Raw genomic sequence first — 23,668 nt, 5'->3', positions numbered from 1 at the left:
TTGTGTTGTGAGGGTACCCCTCAGATGCAAGCTGCAATCAACATCGTACCGCGTGCCCTCCTGCCTAATGCGGTTAGCGTGTTTGTCTAACTGTTGCGATCTCTGCTTACTAATTAATCTACACTGTGGTACTCATGAGATAGCGTGGCATTTTACTTTTGAAACACTACGAAAGAGATAATTTTTGTTGCTTCTCAATATATTGTTCCGCCCGCTTCGTTAGGCGAATTTTAAAAGGTAATAAATTAATGAAGGAACGTTGGAATTCGAAAAATATATATACTTAGTAGCCATAAACCATTTAGGATAAATTTCGCATCGAATGGTGGTAGTTTCATGTCGATACGATCAATGGTTTAGGCGTGATTGAGCCTCAAACAAAGAGAATGTTTACTATATTTATACAGATGGATAGGGACATAAGTGAATTAGCTAGAAACTGTCATAACCATAATGTTAACACCAGAAACAGACATAACCTTATGACGCTTACTACTCGGCTATGTTCAGTTAGTAAGTCTTGTGTGGGGCTTTGTATATGCTTTTACAACAAGAACCCAGAAAATGTACAAAACAAATGTATTACGAAATTCAAAAGAATCGTTAAAACATCCCGCCTCAGTCCCTTAATTATACATGTTTATTGTAGGTACAATATTACATTGTAATCCAGTTTTTTATCAAAAAAGCCCGCTGAGTTTCTTGCGCCCGTTCTTCTCAGGTCTGACTGAGGCAGTCTGTTTTAAGTGGGTGATAGTTTTATACTAAAATAATAAGTGATTATAAATCCAATTTTGAATAAAAATATTTAATTTGTTTATTTATTTTTGATATTGACATTTTACAATCACAAATTGGTAGGTAGTCTTGTTGTAGTTATAGTCAGTTATAAAAATAATGTTTTTTTTATACTTAACTGAATTTTTACATTCAGTTTTCGCGTACAACTGTCGTAACATCAGGTACTTTTTTTAGATTTTATCCATTGAAAGGCTCCTTCCTTTGCACAGGATGCCGGCTAGATTATGGGAAACACAACGGCGCCTATTTCTGCCGTGAAGCAGTAATGTGTAAACACTACAGTATTTCGGTCTGAAGGGACCCGTAGCTAGTGAAATTACTGGGCAAATGAGACTTAATATTTTCTACAATTTGCTGTTAGGAAATATTATAGTAATCCTTTTCTGGTGGTTTATTAAAGTTGATGTTATGTAATCGTATGTTTTATGTTATTAAAATAAGGGACAAGACGAGCAGGACGTTAAGCTGATGATAATTAATACGCCCTGCCCATAACAATGCAGTGCTACTCAGAATTCTTGAAAAATCCAAAAAATCAGAGCGGCACTACAATTGCGCTCGTCACCTTGAGACATAAGATGTTTTCATTTGCCCACTATTTCACTAGCTACGGCGCCCTTCAGACCAAAACACAGTAATATTCACACATTATTGCTTCTCGGCAGAAATAGGCATCGTTGTGGTACCCATAATCTAGCCGGCATCCTGTGCAAGGGAGCCTCCCACTGATGAATATGATGCCATTAGATCACAGCAAATCAATGACAGTTCTAATTACTTAATGTAATTAATGATAATAATAGGTACGTATATTCAGAAGTACCTTTTTATTAACTGTATGCGGGGGGCAAATTTCGAGGACCAACAAGAGTTGCTGGACAAGATGATCCTAGAATGTAGACCTAGAGTGAGGCGAAACAGTAATGCTTGCACATTACTGCTTCACGGCAGAAATAGGCACCGTTGTGGTACCCATAATCTAGCCGGCATCCTGTGCAAAGGAGCCTCCCACTGGTGGAAAAAACAAATTCACAATTATACAATATGCCCTATTTTTAATTAAGAGTGTAAAAATTTAAACAAACGCTTGATTCGGTCGGAATACTAATGAATCTTTGTTTTAGGTGTGGTTTCAAAATCGACGAGCAAAATGCCGCAAACACGAGAGTCAAATGCACAAAGGTAAAATATTTTCATGACACTTATTTACGATCAGTAATCATAAATTTTATTGCTGTACAAATTGGACGTGTCTAAAATATTTTTAATACCACATCATCTCGAATATTGACTTTCGTATAGATGTGAAAGCTGGGCCGAAAGCACGCGTAATTTATTTTGTATCAATATGATACCAGAAAAAATGTGTCATAATCCATTTCTGTCATGTTTATCATTTGTTTTTGCTTGGCTATTGAATATTTTGAAGGAAAACGATACCTAGGTACTGGCCAGTTACGATTTATAGACCTACAAACTTTGTGTCTCTATAAGGCTAACAATTCTTCAAACAGTTGTCTGTGTCCAATTTGTAATTTGCAAATTTTCTGCACTAATAACTAATTTAATCTTTTCATTTATATTTCCTCGTAAATATAGTTGATAGAATAGCGTAATGCCCGACTCTGTTGTATTGAGGCGCTCGGCTACGCCTGGTGCTCACTGAGGAATTTGTAGCATTCTTCTTACGGTGAACTAACATGTAGAATTATTAGTATTTATGTAATAAGAGGACAAATGACCCAGCGGTTATGGCAACAGTTATTCATTATCATCGCATTCACCGGTAATGTTGCCGAGGGTGTACGGCCCTTTTTTTAACTTCGCCTGTTAAAGCAGTTAAGCTTAGCAGCTTAAGCTGTCCGATATGCTTGAAAATATGCACGCAAATCAAGGACTTTGGTCTTGTAACCCGGATATACCAGGATCACCAGTATAATTAAAAAATCGACACAGTCGATATACGAAGACATCGAGCTGTTTGATTATTAGTACTGTTTTTTATCATACTAAGAACATAAATTATGCTAGACAAAATAAATGCATAAAAACGCTTTAAAAAAACCGAGTAAAAATACAAAATTAACCAAATTTCCAAAACATCATTTCGAAACAACCTGTAAGTAATCTTGTAGCCGCGAGGTATCCTAGGTACTGACACCTACTTCTTCCACGTCGCGACGTAGCCGTCATAACTCGTAGGTGAGTAGTGTAGTAGCGCCCACGTAAGGGTGAATAAATTTTTGTTTTCTAAATGTATAATTTCATTTGTTTGAATTTTTCAAAATTTCGATTATTTTATTTTATTTTTAAATTTATTTTTGTATGATTAAGGATAAGTGGCTCTACCCGAGTTTTTATTTAATGTCACCACTGTCGCGCGCTCTGTATATAACATAATTTATGTTTTTAGTATGAAAAACAGCAGTACCTACTTATAATCGAAAGGCTACGAAATGAAAAATTCAACAAGATGAGGTTAATTAGGTCAGGTATTCTTTTTCAGGTTATTCCTTTTCTTTCTTTCTTTTAATTTATCTCTATCTGTCCTCTCGAGACCAGATAACTCTGCTTTAATACTTACAATAAATTTATTGAATTAGGCGTTACTTTGCGGAAATCCATAATTATACAAATGATTTAGGTTTTCTTTAGTGTTAATTCCGCCAATATTTGTTTTTAAAACAATTCGACACGTGTTTCGCCTCTACACGAGGCATCCTCAGGACGTGTTGTCTCGCCAAAATCTGGCACGAGACTGAGTTGAGTGTATATACAAATATTGGCGGAAATAACACTAAAGAAAACCTAAATCATTTGTATACTTACAATAAAAGTGATATTTGTACTTCAAAACATTTTTTTACTTCACAATAAAACATTTCATTTCTAAACATCGCAGTAAAGGCATAAAAGGCATTTATTTTCTCAAAATTGATTCCTTTAGAATTCTTTTTGATGTCATTTCTAATAACTACTAGATACTACTACCGCTTCGGAAACAAATGGCGCTATGAGAGAGAAGAAGCGGCGCAAGAAACTCTCCCAGCATTCTTTTTTTTTGCGCTCTTTTCAATAAAAATATACAATATTGTACAGTAATCTCTATCGCTATAAAAAATCATAATCTAGTCCCAGGCTGTCCGATCATTTAGATATTCAGCAGTGGAGTAATAGGATTTATGACAGAGCCATTTTTTTATAAAACATTTAAATTTATTTATAGATAATGCCTGAACAGTGACTGGGACTTTATTATAGAAGTGTATACATTTACCCTTAAAGCTATTATGTATCTTATGAAGTAGACTTTATATCGCTGTGAAAAGCAGTTTCCGACAAGAATGTTTAATAATTTTTTAGATTTAAATCGTGTTTTTTTTAAACTAAATAATCGAACGTGATCTGGTAAAGGACCTACGATAGTTTGTCGCATTGTCTATTGACCAAAATTATTATTATTACCGTCCAGACCGTACCAAGTACGATACCGGACCAATTGGTGCGGGTTCTACTGGCCTCGTTTTATGTTCATGCAAAATTTTAATTAAATCTATTCAGTAATATTTGTGCTTTTCTCGGATATTCATAAAGACGAATAGACAAGAATATTATAAACTATGTCTTTGGCTTCAATATTGTTATATAGGAGACTATAACAAATATTCAATGTATGTTTTTACTTTTTACTTTGTTATGATTTTATTAGATGCTAGTTGACCCGGTAGACATCGTACTGCCTGAATCGATAAATAAAAGACCTAAACTTTTGTATGAAATAAACTTAATACAAACAAAAGGAATACTTTATTTATTAAAACAAATAAAAAAAATTCTCGGTTAAAATTAAATTTTATTATTTTATTATTTTCGATTAAGTAATTACACATGTTGTTGCTTACTCAAAACAGAGTTTTTCTGAAATACTGACTATTTATAAAGTTTTAATTTGATATTGACAGACACACACAGTTATGACAGTCTGTTAATCAATTTAAAGCTTTATGATAAACTATATTTTTTGTTTTGTTATGTGGTCCGGTTAGGTTCAGAAATAGTTAACAACTGTAGTTAATCTACCTACTATAGTTAGCTAAAATTAAGTTTATTTTTTACCTCCTGAGAGAGTTAGAAAGATACAAAAATTCTAATTAGTTATTCAAACTATCATTTTAAATTGATTTCTGAACGACTGGGGGGACACATCTTAGAAAAATCAAAATAGTTGTTTTTATTTAATTCCAAGTATTTTCATATTCATTCACCTTTTAAACCTTCCCTGGACTTCCACAAATAATTCAACACCAAAATTAACCAAATCGGTCCAGCCGTTCTCGAGTTTTAGCGAGACTAACGAACAGCAATTCATTTATATATATATACATAGATAGATAATGTATTGAACATTTAAAAAAATATTACCTTAGGAATATAGAAATGATGAGGTTTTCACTCCATCACACACAGTTTTTTTTTTATTGTCGTACATATCCTATTTTATATTAGCATTTACATCATGATCATAGATCTATTTCTATTTATATAAATAAAACCTACTTTTAAAAAAACCGCCTTCAAAAACTGAAAAGTATCAAACAACTAAAAATTTAATTTAATACACCTCTTATGCAAACCTTTACCTTAAAAATTAATAAAACACTATTATTTATATGTGCTACCTATTGATAGATTTTAAGTCGGTGCCAAGCCCTAAACGATATAAAACTTAATATTATAATCAGCTTACTTTCTGTAATTATTTAGGTTGTCTGGCCACGCATGTCTATCCGCTTGGATAGTTTTGCTATAGGCGAAGCTATCCTGCTCAAAGTCATGCGTGGCGAGTGTAGGTACCTACTATTACATTTGGTTTAGCACCGACTACAAAGCTATAATATGTAGCACATACAAATAATAGTATTTTATTAATATTAAAAGTAAAGTATTGCATAAGAGGTGTCTTAAATAATTTTTTTAGTAATTTGATACTTTTCAGTTTTTGAAGTCGGTTTTTTTAAATGTAGTTTTTTTTCTTTTTAAGTATCAGTTAATAATAATAATATATAATCAACCTGAATGAAAAATCCTAAAAGAGCCGTCCACAAAAAACAATTATATCATCAAAGTAGACAAAAGTTTTCATAAAATTAAAACTACTGGGCCAAACTATATAAATTTTTATGGGATCAAATGGCATCTATTCCGCATCGAACTAAAGAAGAATTTCGTAAATCGGATCATAAATCTCAGAGTAATCGGTGTACATACATAAAAAAAAATACCGATCGAATTGATAACCTCCTCCTTTTTGAAGTTGGTTAAAAACCTTCCCATTTAATGCTTTTGCAATGTTTCTGTAGTTTTAGTATTATCATTATTATTACTATTCTTCCCTCTTGTATTTAAATGAATTCATATTTAAACAGTATTTAAGAATTAGGGTACGAAACGGTCTCACAAAGTGTTAACGGTGTTTTCCCTCTTCCCTAATTTTAATAAAAATCATTCTCTTGGAAGTTGTAGGTACTTATATCATTCAATATTTAAGATATGAGTGCTTTATATTTTTACCCATAAAGAAATGTCTGTAACGATACCTAACCAAATTGTTATTTATTCAAATTGCATTAAAATGTGTTTAAAGTTATTCAATTAAAAGCTATCTATTATTCATAATGGTCGGCCAACTTAAAACAGCCGCTAAGGAGTTTTTTTTTCTCATTCTGACTTAGGTCAATAGAAGAAGACAGATTGAGAATTAGCAATGCTTTAAGTTAGCAGACTATTATGAAAAAGGGGATAAATATATGTTGTTGGATAGTTTACAAATACTCGTAAATTACAAAATTACATTCGTTTCCTTTGCATTCTATACGATATCGTTATATACTCTAACGGCCGTTTTCAATAACGTATCTCTAGTTACGGATACATTGCTGTCACCATTAACGGCTGTTCCCAATATTCAGTCTACCTCTTACTTGAGATAAAAATCGTAACTATCGATGACTTTTCTGTTTCAATAAACTTATCGGCGGTATCTCACCTTATCCGTACACGCTGTCTGTCAATTTGACGACGTATAGCGTTTGTATGGAAATTTCAATTCACGTGTCCCAAGGCGATAAGAATGACTTATCGGGTACATTGGGACAGCTTCAGATTTTTGACTGCTAATTACTGATAGTAGAAGGTAGTAATTTATCTTTATCTGTAGATTGTATATTGGGAACGGCCGTTAGTGACAAGATCTTATCTATTCAAGTTATGACCAATATAGTTATAGTCCAATGCTTTATGTCGATAGGTTATTGAAATGTAAGTAAGCGTAAAAGGATAGATTTGTTTACCGCTAGTAAGTTAAACTAAGGATAGATAAGTTATTGAAAACGGCCGTAAGAGATTTAAAATATAAAAAAAAAAACGTGTGTGTGTCAGCTCCGACGCACGACTGGAGCTTACTGCTCAAGAACGATTGTCTTTGAACAGGTACTAAACAAAATCAAGTCCAATGGAGTCAGTTACAAACATACATACAGCAGAAGCTAATAAAAGCGTATTAATTTAAAAAAAATTATAGATATTAAAAAAATAAAATAATAGGTTAGGTTAAAAATTTTCTATTTGGCGTGAAATGCGCTATATATACTCTCCATATTAAATTAAACATTTAATAATGTGCATAGATCATATAAATTTGTATCAACTATATTGATAATTCAATATTAAATAAATACAAAGCACACATGTTTATATATATAATACATGTCATATTAATGTATGAATTGTAACATACTTAGTACCCACGTGCTTATCTGATTTTCCCGGCACTAGTATTTACACCACTTTCTTCCATAATTTATAGAATTTTCACTTAACTTTATGAAAGTATGATTATAAATCAATTTCAATAATATAATAAGCCTTCAAAATACAAGAAAGTGAAAGGTGCGCGAGAAATGATGCACCAAAAACGTTACTATGACATTTTGATGAGCAGATTTTACTATCCATATTTTTCTCATACCGGGCGCCTTATATGAAAATCGATTCTTAAGGAGTAAACTCCAATAAAGGTCCTAGGATTGAGCCTTGATTCACTCCAGAGCGGGTTCGATTCATAAATTCCATGTCTAATAAACTGCTTCCGATCACGGAGATAGTCAGACAAGAGATTAAGAAGCTTTGGACAGAAGCCTATAGCACAAAGTATAGCAAGCAGGATGTCATTATTAACCCTGTCGAAGGCCTTACGAAAACAAAGTAAATCACATCTACTTGTAATCGTATATCTAATTGTGTTGATATAAATTCTGTTAATGTTAACAAATTTGAATTTACTGACCTTCTGCATCTAAAACCATGCTGAGCATTATTAAGAAGTTTAACTACCTGTAAATAAATTAGTCTGTGGGGAACATTTTCAAATATTTCAGGTGGTGAAGATAGAAATGCTATGGGTCGATAACTTTCAACATCGGATTTATCAGAACTCTTCGGTATAGGAGTTACACTCGTTGTTTTCCATTGGAGGGGATAACAACTTGTTCGCTAAGATAAATTAAATATATGAAATAAAGGCATTCCTTGAAGAGAAAAGATAGTAATCTGTCAGGTCCTACTGAACTGGAAGATTTTAATTTATTAATACCATATAGAATATCCTGAGATGTGAATTTAAGTATATTGACATAGTTGCTATTGTGAGAAGTGTCATTATTATTGGCTTGTGCTGTACTTAGTTGGGGAATATCGGTAGAATACACACTTGCAAAGAACCTGGCAAGTGCATCGGATTAGATTTGATTTTATTTTCTACGCGTATTAGATATGCTTTGTAAGCCTCAGCAGCTCGACGATTTAACGAACTTCACATATCCGAAAAGGCCCGGAAGTCATCTAGCCGCTGGGTTTTCCTCCAATTTCTATGTAATTTAAGTTTAAGTTTAGTGTCTTTTATAATATCAACCAATATCAATATAATAAAAAGTTATGTTGTCGTATTACTCGAAAGATTCAGCGTTCGATTTGGAAATACGAAATAGTTTATGAAAGTGACACTAGATGACGTTTAATCTAGTATTATTTGTTTTTAATTTGAACTAAGGTGGGGTGTCTGTGGTTCAACGCCATCTAATAGGAAACTAGGAAATTAGGAAACTAACTTTCACTAGCCACAACACTTCATAATGCAAAATAAAATAATTTTCAAAAGTAACGATAGGTGGCCGACAGGAAAATACAATGCTAATTGTTACCTTATTTGTAAGATGTCAAAGTCTGTTTTTATTTAAATGAGAAAAACGTTACTATCAAATTTTGATGAGCACATTTTACTGTCCATATTTTTCTCATACCGGGCGCCTAAATATGAAAATCGATTCTAAAGGAGTTAACTCCAAAAATGTTTTGTCAAAGTGTATTGAATCTACAAGTACTTAAATGCAATGCTATAAATTTTGGAGGTTTCAAGTGTTCCAATGATTTTATTGCAATTTCTCATTTAATTTTAACTTTGCCGAAGTAGACGAAACTTATTAATAATTATGTTAGTAGGTGCCTACAGAGCGTTTTTCTTAAAAATAGCCCATTAAAGAACCAAAAATATCGTAAGCATAAGCTATGGTTAAATAATGAATCAGCCTAGCGAAACTAAGATTGTATCTCTATTCACTCGATTGTATGAAACGTGCATTGATAGATTGACAGATGACGGCTGTAATCGGAGATAACCGGAAACCACTACGTTTTAAGCAACTGTTCGCTTTCAATCTTAGCGGGATTCTACTTAGTCGCCATATTGTAATTACTTTTTCAAACATAAGGCAAATCACTGCACATTTCATACTAAACTAAATTTCAATTTCTTAGGCAGTCCCGGCTCTTATAACTTACCCCCTTATAATAGTCCGCTAACTTAAAGCATTGCTAATTCTCCTTTGTCTTCTTCTATTGACCTAAGTCAAAATGAGAAAAAGCATTCCTAAGCGGCTGTTTAAAGTTAGCGGACCATTATGAATAAGGGGGTTAGTATTTACATCCTTCACATCCTCTTTGGAATGAATCTGAATCCTGAATCAGCAATAAATGAATAATTAATAAAGAGGTATTAAGTAATAAGTAGTAATAAACAACCTATGTTTATATTATGTCAAAAACATGTAGATAACTGTTACGTGGGTAGGTAGGTAGGTAGAGATTTATGAAAATCTAGAAAGTTAGCATTGATATATAAATAAACATTTAATTACTATTAAATCATTAAAATAGTATCTACACTATATTATAAACATAGACATGACCACATTAAGAATTCTTCGGTGCTTCATCTAATTCGATTACCATTCCCGCTGGTGCCGGTCCGACTGTAACAGTTTTTTAATTCGACCATAACTCATGCGGATGAATAATTAAAATGGCGGACGGGCGGGCGGGAAAAAGCGCGCGAAATGCCAAAAAACGAACGTTACGTTGTGAATTGGGGAAATTGAACACGATATACTCATAAGTAATTGATATGACTACCGAAATGTTAAATCAAGATATTATATTAGATGTTTTAGGGTTCTCTAGGAGTCAACAGAACCAAAATAATACATTTTTTTTTGTATCTGTTAAATCATGTGTTACAAGCATTATTGCCACTGCAGAATGGTTTCTCCACCAAAAATCCTGCTGTTAAGGTCACTACTTCCTGAGAATTCGGATGCATTTCAAGTCTTCTTTTAGAGCGATCTTTAGTTCCTTGCTGAACTGTTTTGACTTTTAAAATTTCAACCACCTCTGAATTTTTTATCAGCTAAGGGGAATTAAATATGTTTTTAGTATCGCGTTCTGCACTCTTTGGTCTAGTGACTTACAATATTACATCATAAACTAGCAAGTTATCAATTGCGCTTTGAAGTGATTCTCTTCCCAGCAACTATATTGGCTCTCTTGGCTAGAATATGTTATTACCAGAGTGCGGAGTGATCGCCTTGTGTTGCGTAGAGATGCTTCATTGTTTTTGTCTTATACCGCAATTATATCGAGAAGTCTTCTCTGAAGAACTCATTTGCACGCGGCAATCTCTAGCATTCCTCCACCGAACGGTTTTCTCGTGTAGCAAGGCAGTATGTTCGGCGGTGATCACTTACCATCAGGTGACCTGGACGCTCCTCTGTCCTCTACTTCTATAAAAAATAGCATAGGACATAGGGGCTTAAGGATCACCTTACATTAAGTGGTGTCTTCTGCCCTTGCTATCTTTTATGATTCTATTTTGTAAGATTACATCAGGGACATTTGTAATTAGTCTCTAAACTTATTTACTCGTAAGGTGATTTGATTATTGATCTTACAATTACGATGTGATTTTAATTCAAATCAAAACCAAAACCAATCAAAATCACATTATGCATATTACGGTCTAGTAAATGAAACTTAGGAATGTCACGATTCAGTCAACTTAGGATTTTTTCTTTTCACCATTTCAGAAAAGGTTGAGCTTTGATGGAAATAAGAGGCAAGTACCTCCTCCTTTACAAATTATTTTAATAACAATATATCTTTAGGTTGGTGATATAAAAGCGAAGATTAAGTTATTTTAAATAAATTTCTATACGAAATCGTATAGCAGCTGCAGGTTTGCGGTAATTAATTACTATAATAATAATAAATCTTTATTTGTTGCAAAAAAAATACAATTTTGCTTAAAATTACCCTCGACTCCCAAACTATGACAGCCAGTGACATGGGGGTATAATAAAATAATTATAATTTATATTTCACAAATAAAATTGATAAACAAAATTTTATGTTTTGTGCACTGAGCTAACCGTTCGAGTACCGCCTCGTTATAAAATTCAGTTTGCTTTTTGTTCAACTCGCAGGTATTTCATGTATTTGTGTATTAATCCTAAAAGTGAGGGTTATCACTTTAAAAACAGAACATATTGTTAATTCATATTTTTCAAACAGTTTATGGTGACAAGGATAAAGTAAAAAAAACATAGATTGTGGTGCGGCGTGTCAGCTGCCAACACTGATAACATCAACTGAGAAAAGTAGAGATGACAATCACAGAGTATTTATTCTGTTTGTATCGCTTTCTCGTGATTGCTAAGGCACTGAGGAACCGCTAAACGGAGTATAAGAGCAGAAAAAAGCCGCTCTCCGGAATCGAATAAAATGATTCCCCGCGGGAGCCATTCGGACGCAATCCCGCCGTCCCCTGCTAAATGTCTTATTAACTTATGTGAACCCCCCGCTGCCCTCGCCGCCCTCAGCTACACGAGCACAATCATGTAAAGTGAAATGAAACGGTTATTTGTTGCCCCTCTGAGTGATAGCTGAGATTACAAATGATATTAAATTGATTTTGATGTTCGCGGTCGTTTTATCGTTACATTGCCGATACATTTGTATCTATTGTATTTGTAATAACTTAACATAATACGTGTAGGTATTCAAATCAATTTATTTATGATAAAAAATTGGAATATGTATTACTAATAATATTAGTTTAATAACATGTCGGTACCAATATTTGATAGCTCTGTTGTTTGTGGTAGAAGTTATAAGTTATAAGTAGGTAGAATTTGGTGTCTTACATTAAAATTTTTAATTTTTCTTTGTTAATTATTATAACTAATTTACCTACAGATTTAGTATTATTTCAACTTTTACTTATTTCTTTTTTTGACTTACTAGTTTTAATTTGCACATGTTAGTTAGTAAATAAGTACAGGCCAAATCTATTATGATTATAAATGCCGATTACCTATGTATTTAAGAATCTAAATAGGTATTGTCTATAAATTAATTGGTTAAATGTTCATTACTACATAGGCTATCATAAAAAGTACCAAGGTAGGTAGTTAATTATTGTGAAAAAGTATAAATCTCAACCCGAGAAATATTCGTCATTGCACAACAACACCAGCCTGCAGCGAATAAAAAATAAAAGATTGTAGACTAATTGTTCCCCTGCTCATGAAATTTTAAAGTTACTCGCGCATCGCTGGGGTGGCGATGTTTTATTGTGTAGAAACCGCTGTAAAGATGTTCGGATGCTTTAAAATAAACGAGAGAGTCGCTGTCCCCTCGTCAGTATACCTTATAATTCGATTAAATTAAACAACTGAGAGTTAATCAAATAAATGCAGAGCGGTCGCGGGGTGCGAAACACGACTGCTTCGGAGTCTGTACTCTATGTAGTCTATGCCGACATAGAGTAGATACCTACAGAGTGTGAAGGTTCTGGCGAGTAGTGTGCAGTATTTATGTTCGCAGTTCTCGAAAGTAATTCGGTGTCAAATATGGAAATAACTCATACGCGCAGGGAGCATCCATTTTGATAATGTCGACGGGCCACCGGAGCTCGCCTGATTTACGACGGGAGCGAATCCCGCCCAAAGTACCTACGTGTTGATACTATTTCATATTTATTTACGCGTTTTATGTAATAAAGTGACTTGATGGCTTAAGTAAAATAGGAATTTTGTATATAATTCGTTTAGACAAATTATGTATCGGCGCGCGTCGGGAATTGTTTTTTAAAACAAATTCAATTAAGTATCTATGTACCAACTTTCTATATAATGTTACATCTATGATATGCAATTGGTACAACACTAAAAAAGCAACATAATTTGACTTAACTTAGGAAAATACAATACAATGGGTTATTTTAAATAACTTGCAAGTATCATATATAAAGTATCTGGTGGGTGCGGTGGTTCCAGTACCAAGCGATATGGGTACCTTCAAAAAAACCGCGTAAGCCGGCAACCGCAGCAGGAACACTTCTGTAATTCTTCTGGTGTTGCAAGAGATTGTAGTCGGAAGAAATCGTGAAAAAAGAAAACCTTTTTTTTTATGAAAATAAGGGACGAGACGGGCAGGTCCTCCAGCTGATGGTAATTGATACGCCCTGCCCATTACAATGCAGTGCCGCTCAGGATTCTTGAAATACCCCAAAAATTCTGAGCGGCACTGCAACTGCGCTCGTCACCTTGAGACATAAGATGTTAAGTCTCAATTTCCCAGTAATTTCACTAGCTACGGCGCCCTTCAGGCCGAAACACAGTAATGCTTACACATTACTGCTTCACGGTAGAAATGTAGGTAGGCGCCGTTGTGGTACCCATAATCTAGCCGGCATCCTGTACAAAGGAGCCTCCCACTGGTAAAAATAATATTGACGCGGGAAATGAAGATACTTATCTTAGCTAGGACTCTTTTGCCCATTACCACGATTAAAAAAGTACAGCTGTACATTTTATAATTATGTAACAAAACATAGATATGTATTATAAGTAGATATTTAAATCACTGCACCATGCCAGTAAACATCCTCATTTTGTACACGTATTTATAATAATATTTATTCAAGATGAATCGTTAGGTACGTAACAATTGTGTTAAGCCTAACTGATACTTGATTAAATACGCATCTCAAAGATATACCTACTTAATTAAGTTAATGAATCCTTTCGAACTGAGCACCTTAAGTTGAGTAAAGCCGCGTTAATTTATTAATTGCCTTCTCACCCGCGGGGAGGACTATAAACAACAGATCTTACTTAATTTACGACCGAATTATGCTTTACTTAAATATCAATTTAATTAAGTAAAGTTCAGGAAAGGATCTCGGATTTGCTGCGGGCTTGTGCTTCGTAACCACACTTCCATTTGTCAATGTCAATCAATATCAATGGATTCTTTGGAAATAAATGTTTATTTAATGTTATGAACTGTAGGTATGTATAGGTAGCCAGTATTTTACCAGTGGTGGGCTCCTTTGCACCGGGATGCCGGCTAGATTATGTGTATCACAACTGCGCCTATTTCTGCCGTGAAGCAGTAATGTGTAAGCATTACTTTGTTTCGGTTTGAAGAGAGCCGTATCTACTAAAATTACTGGGCAAATGAGACTTGACATCTTATGCCTCAAAGTGACGAGTGCAGTTGTAGTGCCTCTCAGAATTTTTGGTTTTTTCAATAATCCTGAGCGGCACTGCATTGTAATGGGCAGGTATCAATTACCAACAACTGAACGTCCTGCTCGTCTCTGATTTTCATAAAAAAAATGCCAAAACAGTAGTATGAAATTATTATTTTAGTGTACTGAGTACTTTGGATTAAAATATAACCTACTTCGTGGGTGGGCGTATCAGAGTTTTTAAGACAACAGCTAGAACAATCTAGATTAAAAAATGATCCTTTGTAATCTATAATCTTCCCGTGCACACCGACACATCCTCTGTCAAAGACCATTGAAGATCAATGCTGTTGCTGAAGAAGATTCAATGCTGTTAAAGCCACAGCTTACCGAAATCCTATAAGGAATTCGGCGATGATTGGTAATAACAAATAGAGTTTGTGCTTAAGACCGCACGGCGGAAATGAAAAGTTATTTTGCAAGAGAATGAAGGTGGCGGTAATCAATCACCAGGGTACGACACAGGTCAGTTCGTCCTCCTCTTTCATAAAAAAGAGACAAAATTAGAGCCTGACCTGGAAGAGACCATAATCTCTAACCCCTAAGAAAATTAACGCGAGTCGTTCGTCCGGAAAAACCATGGGCTCTCTTTTCTGGAATAGTAAAGGCGTGGTCATGATTTAAATATCTCGACTCTGTTTTGTTCCATTAAGATAACGCCCTGGCTTGTGAGGTGCAGTCATAGACAAACGCGGTTAAACAAATGAATTCAAGATGCTGGCTTCGAAATACTAGAGCATTTTCAGCAGTGATTTCTATCTATTTCCAAAATGCATGGATTATTTAAAAAGGATAAAGATCCGATGAGGATGAAGACATAGTCGAAAAATAAAATTAGATTAAATAAAAGTTACTCGAAACATAATATACATTTCACTTTATTAAATGCCATGCACGCAATTGTCACAAATCGTCGTGTGGAAACTTTGAATTGAAGCGCTCGATACTCAAAACTCACTTGAAGCGACAGAGTGCTATGAAATTAATTAGGAAACAAATATAAATCTTTACAGTGTAGTGTCTGACGTCTATGTTTTTGTGTATGTATTTATTTCTGATTCCGCAAAATAAAATGTCTCGAAAGACGTAATAATATTTTTACGATATTCTAATGCATAATTTAATTTAGATTACCGAGAAATACTGAGAAAACGTTTTAACTAATTCATGTAGGTCTGTTAATAAGTGGCAGTGGAACGCCTCTGGAGCCATGTCGTGTGGCGCCCTACGTGTCTGTGCCGCGTCTCAGCAACGTGTCCACTGGACAGAGAATGCCTGCGCCACCACTGACACTCGCACCACACCCTACACCCACAGCGTTTGCACCCTTCGATTCAGCATTGCTCTCTGCTGCTGCACATCAGGTAAGCCAAAGTTTACAGTTTGATATACACTTCTACTTTGGCACGAGCGACATGCTCGAGGCTGAATGCGACCCTACTTGGTTTCATTTTTAAGCATGACCGCGAATGGATAATACACATAAATAAAATACCTTTTTAACAAATTAAAAAGCCTATACCTAATAGTACTAACTTAATACTAAGAATTATTTATTACAAAAAATTATATTATTAATTGTTTCTTTCTATGGTTACGGGTTAGGATACGCCAAGCGTAGGGATAAACAAAAAAATAACCACTAATTATTAATGTTAAAGGTCAGTAAATTATTTTATTGTATATGTGGCGGTCAATCAATCAGGGGATTCAGAAGATCTTCGTTTTTCAGCATAAGAAATTTAATTCGCAGCATATTTAATTCGCATTGCAGTATGCGAGTGCCGCCGCGGCCGCTGCAGCAGCTGCTCTCTGTCCGCCGTATGCGGGCTTGGCCGCGTTAGCCGCCCGCTGCAGATCGTCTTCCATCGCCGACCTGCGGCTCAAAGCGCGTCGCCACGCTGCCGCTGTCGCTGCTGCTCGTGGCCCCTCCCCTCCGCCCGCAGTCACAACTCCAACCAACACTGTACAACCCGCTGACACATAGCCCACACCTCAAATCAACAACTGATGCTGTATATTTTGTATGATAGGTAATATCTTCCGCTTAATTAAATTAAGTTCGAAATTTAAAGCTTCGAAATGTGGTTGAGACAATGCAAACGAATGCTTGACCAAACTTGTGAACAAGGAAAACTGTGATAAGTGTCAAATATCGAGTGAAAATACATTTACCTAAATATGATAGGTTAAGTTGTAAAACTATTAACTACTAAGTATATATAAATAGATATTTCTCGCTTCATTATGTTCCCACGTGCAATTTATTAAACTTTTAAGGTGATTCGTGGCAATTGATGTAAATATAAAAAATTAAGTTTTAACTCCAATATTGTGTAATTCGATTTTGAAATTGTATTAAATAGGTTAATGGTTAAAAATATTGAAGTTTTATTGAGGTATTAATATATTTTATTGGTTTATAAATTTACAGGATGGCAATGAGGTGATATCTATTTATTCCCAGATATTGATTGAAATTATTTTGTTTCATCCACATCGATAGTTAAGGCATTATAGGTGATATTATTATGAAACGACCCAAATGTTAGTGACCATGACTACTACCTAGCAAGTAGTCTTGGGTTCGTATCCCGATAGGTGTAATATGATTATTTGTTTCAGTGCTGTAAATGCTTTTATATGTATCTATGTATGTTTAAGTATGTGATTTATTATGTGCCTCACATGTGACTTATAGACCACCAGCGAGTGGACCCAACAGACGTTATCCTGTACACGCGTCTTAAATTTGAATAATCGGTCCAGCCGCTAGAAGGAGTTCACTAACATACACATGACACACAGGAGAATTATATTATATGGACGGAATTGAGAATCTAAACCAATTTTAAATTCACTGGAACACACAAAAATATCATCAAAATCGGTCCAGCCCTCTAGGAGGAGTTCAGTGACAAACACACGCACACAAGAAAAAAATTATTAGTAACGTTACATTACATACTATGATTAGGAACAGTAACTTTTTAAGTTCGAAGAAATATTTAATTTATAAACAGTAAGTAAGTCGCCGTTGTCTATAAATAATAAAAAAAAAATATGGAGTCTGCTTTATTTCTTCGCATTACTCTGGATTCCAAATTACAATGGTTAGCTGTTCTGCAGCATACGCGTTTATAAAGATAAGACAATTAACTGACATAGAGATGGCGCGACTATAATAGTTTACTTTTGTTATTTCCATAGTATACTGCTATGCTGCCAATATTAATACAATCTTTGTGCTACAGACGAAGAATCATTGAGAGCAAAATTTAAAGATATTAACATCTTGACAGTTGCTTCTCAATATATTATTGATAATGCTATGTATGTTCATAGGCACATAAGTGAATTTGCTAGAAACTGTCATAAACATAATGCTAACACCAGGAACAAACAGAAATTATAATGCCTACTACTCGGCTAAGTCGAGTTAGTAAGTCTTTTGTGGGGCGATGTATTTTTTTTATAACAAGATCCCCGAAAATGTTCAAAACAAATGTATTACGAAATTAAAAAGAATTGCCCAAAAAAGGTTTCGTGTCGTAAAGGTTACTATAACATAAATGACTTTCTTAATGATACCACAGATTGGGAATGGAGTGACCGCCGTCAGGCTATTAAATAATTGTACGATATTACTTTGTAACCATATTTTTTGTGAAAAAAATAGAAGCCCGCTGAGTTTGTTGCGCCTGTTCTTCTCAGGTCTGAGTCATACTTTTTGGAATGGGTGGTAGTGTTTGACTTTCAATAAGTGATCGCATCCTATTTTGAATCAAAATATTTGAATTCGAATTGGATATTAAGTTTTTAAGACTTTGAACTCATAGCAGACTAAGGAATCAACAAAATTTTGCTACGGGCCCCGCGCGTGTTTAATCCGGCACTGGGTAGGTCTGAAAATCGGTCGTCATCTATTTTTTATACCACAAAAATATATATTAATGATTTTACTTATTACTTTATATGGCAATACAACGTTTGCTGGGTCACCTAGTTTACTATAAATTTATTAAACTGCTTCACATCTATCCACTCAATTCAGATCGTTGAAAGAAAAATCTGAATACCTTCATAGTCTTACTCATGACGAAAGTCAACAGCTCCTGAACGTGTCAAAGTAAATATACAAATATATTATTATTTACTGTTTATTTTACTATGTTTATTTAGTCTTAAAATCGTATCTCAGTCCTTAACACACACAATAAGCCACAAATCACACTTACCTACTCATTCACCTATCATAATACACAAAGATAGGATCAGATCATATTCCACTATCACCCAATATAAATGTAAATAATACTTATTAGATATGTAAATGCATACATATAAGTCAATTATTTAATGCGATTCGAGGAGATTGGCTCTGTAAGCCGTCTTCCTAGTTCGGCTTCAGCTGCTAAAACTTTTATGTAAATAATACTAAACTTGGTTTATTGCATTTATTTGATTATTAATTAGGATAAGTACTTTTTCTGAAACAATTAAATTATTATTATTACATAATATGCTATGTAAAGCGACATTTTAAATTCATTGTTTTTATTCTACTAGATAGATATCATAGTGAATAAGTTTTTATGAGTACTTAAATGTTATAGTTTCCGATGTCCAGTAGGTTTTCTTTTTTATATATAACTTGTGTATGAGTGTTACAGCTATGTCTGAATAAACAATATTAACAAATTCAAATTTAAATATTTTTATTCAAAATACAAACCTTATTATTTAATAGCCTGAGGTCGGTCGCTCCATTTCCAATCTGTGGTATCATTAAGAAAGTAATTTAACACGGTGAATTGGTTTATTAGGTACTGTACCTCTTTCAATGTTTTGTTAAATAATTGAACCATAAAATTGACTACTAAAGTTTTTGCCCTTTGCCTTCGTTGCTTAAAAAGACCTTCTCGACGTCGCACCAAACCTGGGTTTCTGCTATCTTATCTGTATCTTCTGAAGTTGAGTTATAATCTTAATATAGTCCCACGCCTCTGTATGTACTTAAATAAAGTACCGGCAAAATCTAGTTTGGGGATAGATATTTTATTATCTATTTCAAGAAAAAGTACTTACCAACTACATTTTCAGCATTTAGAATGGGTTACATTTATTTGTGTTAACACCAGTAGGAGACTATGATTATGGGCACCTATTTCTGCCGTGAAGCAGTAATGTGTAAACTGTAAACATTACAGTGTTTCGGTCTGAAGGCTGCCGTAGCTAGTGAAATTACTGGGCAAATTAGACTAACAACTTATGTCTCAAGGTGACGAGCGCAGTTGTAGTGCCACCCAGAATTTTTGGGTCTTTCAAGAATCCTGAGCGGCACTGCTTTGTAATGGGCAAGGCGTATCAATTACCATTAGCTGAACGTCCTGCTCGTCTCGACTCTTATTTTCATAAAAAAAATATTGATATAATAAAATTTAAAATTCAACTATGTTAGTTTTAATTCACAAAAGTTAAAATCATTTTCATTTATACTTAAATATGATAAATGATAGCGGAGTCAGTGTCCATACATCACCATTCAACACCCTTGCATTATTTATTCAATTGTGGTGAATATCTGGAGTTGTTCAGTCATTTATGAACATTTTTAACAAATTACTATTGTATTGCTCTATGACTTAGGATGAGATCTATAAAACGTACTCAGACTTTGCTCAGACTTTACTTACGTAAAATTTAGTTGAGTTCATACAGAGTACATACTTTGATTTGGTATTTATAGTAATTTCAAAGCTAAGATTGTGCTGAGTTTGAGCTAGTTCTACCAGTGATAGGCTTCTTTGCACAGGATGCCGGCTAGATTATGGGTAACGGCGTCTATTTCTGCCGTGAAGCAGTAATATGTAAGCATTACTGTGTTTCGGCCTGAAGGGCACCGTAGCTAGTGAAATTACTGAGAAATTGAACATCTTATGTCTCAAGGTGACGAGCGCAATTGTAGTGCCGCTCAGAATTTTTGGATTTTTCAAGAATCCTGAACAGCACTGCATTGTAATGGGCAGGGCGTATCAATTACCATCAGCTGAACGTCCTGCTCGTCTCGTCCCTTATTTTCATTAAAAAAAAAAGAATTGATGACAATTCAGCTTTAAGAAAAATTCTTAAATAAATAGTAATGTGCAAATACACTTATCCATTATTAGATACTATGTATGCGCTTAAGGGGTTGGTTTTACACTCCAATAGCCTTGTAATATAACTAACTCAGATTAAGGATTAGTCTCCGCTGCGCTCCACTAGATACCGCACTACCTAAGAACAATACCTTTTTTATTACGGCAACTATTAGATGCTTGAGTGCGTGGCATCTTGACACTCAATGGCATATTTAAAATTTTGTAACATACGCGTGTTATTAAAAATTGAAATTAATAAAATACTCAATTCTTACTCATTAAAGGACGTGATCCCAGTGTCTGACTTATTTCTTGTAAGTATTATTATTTTTAATTAGTCTTACTGACGCGACCCAAAATTTTAGTTTCGGGGTTTCAAGTATTAGGAAAGTTTAACAGAACATGTGGCGCGTCAACGTCACACATCGTCGAGACTAGTTCGAGCACGCCCAGTTGGGCGTAGCATTAGTTGCCGCACTTTGCGACTATGGCTACAGTATCTAGTTGGAGCGCAGCGGACACCAATCCTTAATGTAAGATAGCAACAGACAATTATTTTCTTTACTTTCGCAGTGACATCTTACCTACTCAATTATTAATACAATCTTTGGGACATAATTGTAGATCGTTGTATTTATAATATTACTTATATAGAACTAGCTGACCCGACAGACGTTGTTCTGTAGATAATGAAAAAAAAATACTGTTTTATAGGAATGTGCCAATAATATTTCAAAAAATGCTAATATATAATGAAATAGTTTCAAAGCAGAACTGTGAAACCGTGCGTCAATAAATTCTCTCACGGAAAATATGTCCATACAAAACAAATATTGAAAATAGAAATAATTATGGGTCCCAAATCGAAATATATACTATACTATCTCTCAAGTTGGACTAAACTGCACTCTATGAAGTAATCCCCATTAAAATCCGTTCATTAGTTTAGGAGACCATCGCGGACAAACAACGTGTCACGTAATTTATATATATTAAGATTTATACTCAATACCGTAAAGTTATGACTTATCCGCAGTGCTAAAATATAAAATTTATAATGTGAATTTGAATTCTAAGTTTGATTTATTCTAGATTATCATAAGAATACCTACGGGGCGTACTATACGTTAATTATCTCGGTATATTATTATATATAACGGTAATTTAACAATAATTATTAATATCAAATATTGCTTAGATAAATCAGAATTAAATAGAAGCCCTATACTGACCTCTTTAAACACTGCAATTCGATTGTTTTTATGTATAAACCTGCCATCAGGTGATAATAAAATAGAAAAACTACATTTAAAACACCAAGAGCTGCTTTATCGTATGACATACACGGAGAGCGTTACCAAAACTCCGTTCCCCGTCTAACGCAGGAAGGATTGTTTGCGCAATCTGTTAAAAAAGCCCGCCCTAACATCGGGTGCGCCCAATTACGGCGGCGACGCTACTGATTGGGCGTAATCGAGTTAGTATCGACGACAAACAAGCTAGACGCTCTGTTGCCGCCTGCACATGACTCACGCGAAGCCTTCCATCTAATATTATAAGTAGATATACCTAAATAAACTCGTTAATGGTTTCGTCACGTCTATATCTCGTAAAAAAAACTGGTAAGAAACTAAACCTAGGCCTTATCACGTGGACTTGGTGTAATGTAAAAATCTTGAGTTCGTATTTAACTTTCTAGAACTTTTATTTGTTTATTCAAACAAAACAAATTTTAAAACTATATTTACCTACAATACTATGATTACATAAAATAAAATTATCATTGCGGGGAAGCGTATCAAGAATACTGGTAGCATTTCCGTGATAGATAGCTAGGTTGATCCGTGGACCGAAACAACTGCCAGCGCTTGGGTTTCCAGTAGCCTTATTGAGGAGCAAAGATATTACTTTGTACATTCTTCGCGCCTCTCGGCCCCACAGGCCAAGTGTCTCGACACCAAACAGCACAAAAATGTATGACTCACTGAGACCGACATATTTGCGACGCTTGCTGTCTTCGGTAGTCGAAGCAGCAGCCCCAGCACCAACTGACGTAACCTGGACATGAGAAGGAGTCAGAGTGTCGACCCAAGTCGCGTCCCACACCAGCGCCCTTCCCCGTGCCCAAGACACCAGCGTCATTCCATCAGGACACTTGCCATCGCGGCGGGTAATACCAATTGGCTCTAAAACAGTTGGTATATGAAGAGCGGCAAATGCCCTGCAGATGACTTCATGATGCTGGCGTGACAACTGATACGGCCTGATGATTATAGGCAAGATAGTCCGTGACGCCCGAGAGCATCTATCTGAACGCCACATCTACATTGATATGTTTCATTCAGTTTTACACCTAGCCGGAGTAATACGCATATTGACAATGTCATATTGTCAAGTAGCGTTCGAATCGGTGCAAAAGGCAACGCTTGTAACCATTTTGTGTCATGGTCAAAAGACGAGCACGCTCTGTTCTGTCAGAAGATGAGATCAAAAGATCATTAAAGGCAGACTTACAAAGAAGTGTGTCCCATGCTTTTTGACACTTTAAATTGTCTGGAAAATTTGGAATATTTGCAATAAATATTAAGCCAAACATTGTTATCTTCGTTCAAATACGCAATCTCTTAGTTACCCAGTACATGATTTACAATTCTAGTAACCAATGGCTGCGCATTATGAACTGAAGATAGAAATGCTGGTAAGGCAAGGATACTTGGTGAGGCTGTAAGAGGAGTGTTCT

The 23,668-nt window shown here is 34.7% G+C and overlaps 1 protein-coding gene across 1 annotated transcript in view; it reads left to right on the top strand.

Moving 5' to 3' along the window:
- Nucleotides 1-17,016, top strand: part of LOC126966610 (short stature homeobox protein 2-like) — a 32,396-nt gene extending 15,380 nt beyond the window's left edge. Inside the window, exons 3-5 of the mRNA XM_050810772.1 lie at nucleotides 1,926-1,983; nucleotides 15,959-16,149; nucleotides 16,560-17,016. Of these exons, the coding sequence (XP_050666729.1) occupies nucleotides 1,926-1,983; nucleotides 15,959-16,149; nucleotides 16,560-16,772 (462 nt within the window). The 3' untranslated portion in view covers nucleotides 16,773-17,016. The remainder of the gene's footprint in view (nucleotides 1-1,925; nucleotides 1,984-15,958; nucleotides 16,150-16,559) is intronic.
- Nucleotides 17,017-23,668: the final 6,652 nt, after the last annotated feature.

Source organism: Leptidea sinapis, chromosome 10 (genome assembly GCF_905404315.1).
Source record: "Leptidea sinapis chromosome 10, ilLepSina1.1, whole genome shotgun sequence".
NCBI classification, from domain to species: domain Eukaryota; kingdom Metazoa; phylum Arthropoda; class Insecta; order Lepidoptera; family Pieridae; genus Leptidea; species Leptidea sinapis.
Note: the sequence above shows the minus strand (reverse complement) of the source record. Positions and strands in the feature narration are given on the sequence as shown.